Below are 6,486 nucleotides of genomic sequence, written 5' to 3'. Positions count from 1 at the left end.
CTTTCCCTGACCACACATTGCTACTGAAATAAGGTTGCCAGTCCCTGTTAACTGCAGCTTTCAGGATGCACTGCAGCAGTCACGGTGTGAAGATATTTATTTCTCCTATAAGAGGAAGATCTTTCCTTGAGGCCAGAGCCAGAAGAATGGCCCAACATTATCAGGAAACTTCACTGCCATTAGTGTATTAGATCCCAAATCAGCACTTTAGCATACACTTTGCTGTGTAAAGCTAACTCGGCGTAAAAGTTTGTCTGAACAAAAGTGAGCTGGGATAGAGCCACCTGTAAAAACCCCTGCATCCAAAGTTATGGGCTCTCATTCTAGGCTTCTGCAGCAGAGAACAAAAACGTCACATGAAGCAGGACTTCTAAACTCACCAGGGGGTCATTTACAGAAATAGGAGAAATTAAAAAATAAAATCACAGGACAGAGAAGCAGTTAAGACTACAGCATTTCTGAAAATTCACATGTGAAAGGTCTTTCTCTAAAAGTACGACATCTCTTTTACTGTCTGATGATACCGGATTAAGCATTTGTAATATACGGATGCTCCGCTTCCGTAATGAACTGCATTGTCTAACTACTAGAGTTGCAACCATGTCTGATGGGGGAAAAAACCTCCCACTTAGTAGATGAACAAAATTTCTACATGGCAATTCAAAGTAAAAAGTGATCATCTGTCTGATCATGTCAGTGATTTTCACAACTGATATCCATATAACTGAACAACTAGCAAAGAGAACAGCATTTCTTTTTTCCAGCTTGTTTACTTTGCACATTTGTATCCAGTTACTGTTGTTCTGTGATTGGCTTTTTCTGTTCTTTGGATGTGTTCTACAGCAAGGAGAGGAACACCTTTGTAAAATAAAACAAATTGAGCGTTAAATCAAGCATTCCAGGATAAGATATCATGCTACCTTTAATTCCGCTTTTTTTTTTCTTTTTATTAATACATTTCAAGTTAATACGTCCCTTTAACTGCATACTACTTTAATAGTACAATGCTGGTTCCATTACATTAACATCAAATCACTCACTAACACACCTTGAGAGGGGATTTCTATGCTGTAACTTTCGGCAAATTCTAAGATGGCATAAAGGGCAGCTCTGACATACCTGCAAAGCAGGTGCCCCCTGAAGAATTCACTGATTTTTAGCCACAAAACCCAAAAAGCCAACAAAACAACCCCCCCCCAAACAAACAGAACCCCAGCCAGTGCTTAGTAGTGATAGCTTTTGCATCTAATAATAGATTCGATAATCCAGAGTTTAGAAAGTAAAGTCTAGTCTGTTAAATTGCTAACAGCATATATCTTATGTCAAGCAATGGTAGCAGAGGGATCAAGTTCTGCAGCTTGCTTCAGATGCCTCCCAAAGCCATCTGCTACAGGCTGGACACACTTCTGTGAAAGCTAACTTAAATTCGCATTATCAGAAAACATTAAGGTTGAAATTTAGCCATATGATCCACAGATACGACAAACTGACCAGAAAAGAAAAAAAGAATAAAAAGCCCTTTTGCTCCACAGAGCTTTACAGCAAGTGTCACTATCCTAACCTGAGTGAGCAGAGAGGCCAAGCTGTTTGGCCAAAGTCCCCTAAACATGCCAGTAGCAAGATTTGGGAGGGTGTGTGCGTTTATGAAGTCATACCCTTGCTCTCTAATAATTAAAGAGGATAGTCCCACTTCTTTAGAGGGAATACCAGCTTTAGACACCCCCACAGTTCATGGATTGAAGTGTCTCCCACACAGCGCTGGCACCAGGCTGCAGGGCTCCATGCAATGCCAAGACAGGCTTTCTCCTCCAGTGTAGGATGGGATACAGCTAAACAAGGGCGGCCCCATAAAACAGGTATGCAGGGAGTGTAACCACCTCGCAAACAACAACAACCACAGCACAACGAGAGACACAACACAGCCGGCAGGCTTACTTGCTGGAATCCACTTCTGGCACTTCTCACAATAATAGGACATCTCCTCCATCCAGGATGCGTCCCCTTCGTCGCTGTTCAGAGAGTCCCCGCTTTGGTCGTGTGATAAATCCACCGAAGCCTGGTCCTCAGATTCAACAATGAGGAGGGTCTCCCCTTCCACCTCACCCTCCTCCAGGCCCTCTGAGGTGGAAGTCCTGGTGGCTTCATCATCATGGCGGCTCAGCAGCCCACTCATGTGAACGTTGTTAGCCATCCTAGATGGTGTTTGCATAACAAGGAACTATTCTTCACTACACTGGCAAGTCCATTCGCACTGGATATGCCAGCCAAGTCTCCACAGTCAAAGTACCAGTAATAGAGGAAATGGTTTGTGTCCACCCAATAGTTTTGGGGACTGGATTATAACCTGTACAAAAGAAACAGTCTTTCACAGAACACCTCTGTCTGATGAAACACTTGCAAGTAGTTAGATACCAATGATCTGCAGACCTCTTTAATCAAACCTCTAAGGATTCAGGACTGTGCCTAGGACTGCTGGGACCCTTTTTCCATTAGTTCCTTGTCTCTTTCTTCCATAAGCCGCTTTGTCAAAGCAATCTGCTCTTCTAGTAGGCGAATATTCTCTTTTTTCTGACTTTGCCGTTCAAGATCTCTGAGAACTCCAAGGTGCAGCCTCTGAAAACACAAGGGACAGGGTTTATCACAGCCTGTTGGATGCTGAATGCGAATAACCCCCATTAATCCCTCCTGCAGGGCTGTTGACCATCCTGCCTTTGCAAGTCCTCTGCCATCACCTGTAGCCACAGCCACTTAACGTGGTTTGAATCTAAAACTATGGGAGCTGATATCTGATATTGATAAGCTAATGGCACTACACCAAAAAGTGCTTTATTCGTACTCACTTCAGAGGGGGGGCGGTTACTAAGGGTAGAGCTAAAGAGCAGATAAATGCTGTGCACCCGTAGTTCCCATGCCATGCAGGATGGATATAATCTATAAAATCCTGTTACCTCTGCCCTAAATCTTTACCAAATTGAATTAATCTCCCCAAAACTTCTCCTCTGCTTGGTGAGGAGAATTTGGTGGCATATCGGAAATTATTTTAAAACCGCCATGTGTCTTCATATGCTTCTTTCTGCTCCTGTTTTACTCTTAAAAAAATACCTTGTAAACCCTTGCTGCAAGGCCGATAAAAGTCCCACAGCCTGCTTATGACAAGCTCTTAAGAAAGCAAGGCACTTCATTAAAAAAATATTCCCTTCACCTAAAATGGTAATTGTAAATAACATGCAAAACAGACCAAAAGTTTTCAAACTGGTGGGTAAGTCCCCCAATAGGTGTAAAGAGCTCTAAGAAAATCCCAGCTGTTCTTTGTTTCCTCCATACACTTTTCTCTCCCTCTCTCCCTGCTACCTCAAAGTTAGGATTTTTTTTTTTCAGATAATTAGGTGAAATGTTTACACTTTACCTCTCACCAGGGGAATGCAAAGTAAGTGAAACCAAAACTGGTGACATGGATTGGGGTGGGGGAAAAGGAGAGGAGTGACTAGCTGGGAAGCAGCTGCTCTACTCCATGCACCGCTGGGGACAGGTGAGGCAGCAGAGCTATGTGAGCGGAGGGCTGATGAGATCAGACACAGGACGGAGGAGATGGCAAGGCTGACACTAACTCTGGAAGGAAATGGGGACCACATGATGCATTTAATTGGTTGTGTACAGGACATACAGCTGAGATATAGTTCCCCAACAACTTCCACCAACCACAGCCTGTGCTGCTGCCAACCTTCCAGCCCCACACTACCCATTCTGCTTGACCAACCCCAGGGTCAGACATCAGAGAGCAGAAAACAATTATCTTTTTTTCTCCTTTGCAAAGCAAGTCATACTCTGCTGATTTAACTCCTTGAGCTGGATAACCAAAGACAAGTGCAGCACAAAGGAGAGCGTGGGATGCCCAGTCTACTTTGGGGATTTAGCTTGAACTCCTCGGGCAGGTGATACGCTTTTAGCTATTCAGACACTTACAATATTTCAATGCAATACTCATAAGCTTATCAGAAAATAAGATACATGAGGACAGAAATATTATAAACCAGTAAAACCATGAAATGATTGTTGAGGGCCAACCCTGGCTCACATCTAAATCAAGCTGTGTTATCACATTCATGTTTTAGCCCAGCTACAGGTAAGACTCTTCAGCTGAAGGTAAGTTCAGTTAAAGCATTGTCCACCTGCCTAATTTACCAATGCATGCTCAGCTTGGACTCAGGAATGAGTTTCACAGATGCCAAGGTTAGCCACTAGATACTGGAGATACAAATAAATTATTAGGCCTGATAGCAAAAAAAAAAAAAAATCATTTATTTGACCTGCTTGAATGATGCCAAAATCCCCCTGCAAATAATTTATTTGAAAGCTGACCCTGAAGTCACTTTAGAAGATGTTTGTGATTATTACTTGACAAGTTGTCATGGGGTTTATTCCTCATCTAGAATGTCAATAGCTGCACAATTCAAAGGCAATTATTTCTCCTGTCAAGATTAAAATAGAAAGGTTTTGTTTAAGAAATATTTTGTCTTGTTAAGGAAATGCACAACACATATGTCAGCCAATAATCAAAACTCTCTCTGGAAATTAATAAGAACAGTTCCTTCCCATCAGCTTCCATCAACTCAACTCAGGTTGCAAATTAGTAATTGCTAAAAGCAAAGATCATAAACTTACTATTTCATTGCTATTAGTTAACAAAGAAAATATGTGGGGAGATACAATGTAATTAAAAATTACATCAGTTACATGGAAGTCCTTTTCCTTCACAAAACACAGCTATATGCAATCTTGCAGGTGGTGAGTGCACTTGCTTAGAAAATGTGGTTTGTAAAAGACCCGTTTATAATTTGAGTATCAGGAGTGGCAGAGAGCTGATCCACCAGTCCTTTAGCAGAGTCACATTTCACACAATGCACACCCTAAACTTGCAGTTGTGCCCTTAATTTCCCTGTGTTTTGCACGTGAATAACAATGTGGTCTCCACGCACCAGGGGACCACTGCCTCACTCGCTCTGACCGTAGCATTACTCATTTACCCGTTTTATGCCTGCTACCCCTACAGAATACAAACATTTTGCAAATGGTATTTTCACAACCTCTCTATGAGACAAAGGAAAGATACTAGCCAAAGACTAAGATAAAAAACATTCATCAAGTTTAGGTGTCTCACTGAAACACTCAGGGGTGATTTTTTCCCGAGCACGTGTTGTCCTGCAGCGCATGCTCAAAGTACAGCTCCCATTTATTTCAGCTGTCATTTAGGAGCATTTAACACATATTCCTGCCAGACCTTCGGTGGTTCAAGGTAGGCACACTGAATTAGCTAGCAACCACCTACAAAAATCTGAGCCTAAGTCATCTACCCAGCACATATGCCAGCTGTGGCAGAGCCATTACCCATGGCTGCTCTGAGAGTCCAGCTTTCCTCTTCTTGCTCCTGCCACTCAGCATGTTTTCCAACTTTGCAGCCAGTGAACTGCCTCTTCCCTTACCCAGATCAGTCTCATCCTTCAAAACCCATCATTCTCAAGCACTGACAGAGACAATCTCCTGAGGGGATAAAAATGTAATCCTGTGGTTATGGGCTGCTTCATAAAGCCCATGCAATGGGCAACTGAGCTGGGGTATAATCTAGCAACTTGAACTCTGGTGTTTGGTTAACTTCTGACTGCTTCAGACCTTTAGCAGCAGTCAATTAACATAAGCTTCTTCTGTGTGCATTTTCTAATTTTTTTTGTAAATAAAGGGAGAAAAAAATCAGATGTGTGCCCTCATACCATTTGGTTCACTAGCAGGGTCTAAACCAGCACACTCATTACCCCAATCTGCAATCACACATCTTTTAGTCCCAGGCAGGATTTCTTTGTATAGGGACTCACCATCATCTGACCTGATACTTCTGGCTGTGGGGCTCTCTTGCATACAGAATGCCTGCCAAGAATCACCTGATTTTTCAAAACATAGCACAGAAAGCTCCCCTGTTTATTTGTCACACAGTATTTCTGTTAGCTTGTGCTCTGCTGGTCCTGTCAGAACAAGAAGGGAGCTGGAGAAGGCTGCAAGGCACAGAACAGTGCCAACTGCCCTTTAGCAGGAGGCATTTGTGGAGCTCTGGAAAAGCAGAGCATACGCATCCCCGAGGGTCAAGCACCAGTGGGACAGCACGGCTGGACAGTGGAGAGCCGTGGGAACGCTGCCAGTGTGGTGCCCTTGGGCCTACAGGGTGCAGGATTACATCCCTTGGGTGCTGCTGCGGAGGATGAGTGAGCCTGCCATCCTCATCCTGGAGCTCCTAGCTGTTACTGGCCTCTGAAGGCGAATGCACAGGATGGGACAAGGGAGCGGGCACAGCTACACGAGCATGCAAAGTGTCGATGCCAAGGCAGGAAACGGTGGGGAAGGGGTAGCTTGTGGAGAGAGAAACGTCAGGGGCAGAGCAGGGCAGGCAGCGCGCAGGCAGCGCACAGGCAGCGCACCGCTGTGCCCGCACGGCTCCGG

At 43.9% G+C, this 6,486-nt stretch overlaps 2 protein-coding genes across 2 annotated transcripts in view; both read right to left on the bottom strand.

Moving 5' to 3' along the window:
* Nucleotides 1-2,191, bottom strand: part of CSRP2BP (CSRP2 binding protein) — a 17,903-nt gene extending 15,712 nt beyond the window's left edge. Inside the window, exon 1 of the mRNA XM_010145812.1 lies at nt 1,936-2,191. Within this exon, the coding sequence (XP_010144114.1) occupies nt 1,936-2,191 (256 nt within the window). The remainder of the gene's footprint in view (nt 1-1,935) is intronic.
* A 272-nt stretch (nt 2,192-2,463) lies between these two features.
* PET117 (PET117 homolog (S. cerevisiae)) lies at nt 2,464-2,613 on the bottom strand (the record flags this gene model as incomplete). The annotated part of the gene is made up of 1 exon (XM_010145813.1): nt 2,464-2,613. A coding segment is annotated over one exon (150 nt), but the record flags the coding sequence as incomplete, so codon positions are not given.
* Nucleotides 2,614-6,486: the final 3,873 nt, after the last annotated feature.

The sequence above is a fragment of the Buceros rhinoceros genome, unplaced genomic scaffold (assembly GCF_000710305.1).
Source record: "Buceros rhinoceros silvestris isolate BGI_N320 unplaced genomic scaffold, ASM71030v1 scaffold17291, whole genome shotgun sequence".
Lineage (NCBI taxonomy): Eukaryota > Metazoa > Chordata > Aves > Bucerotiformes > Bucerotidae > Buceros > Buceros rhinoceros.
The sequence above is the reverse complement of the archived record's forward strand: the minus strand, read 5'-3'. Positions and strand labels throughout refer to the sequence as shown.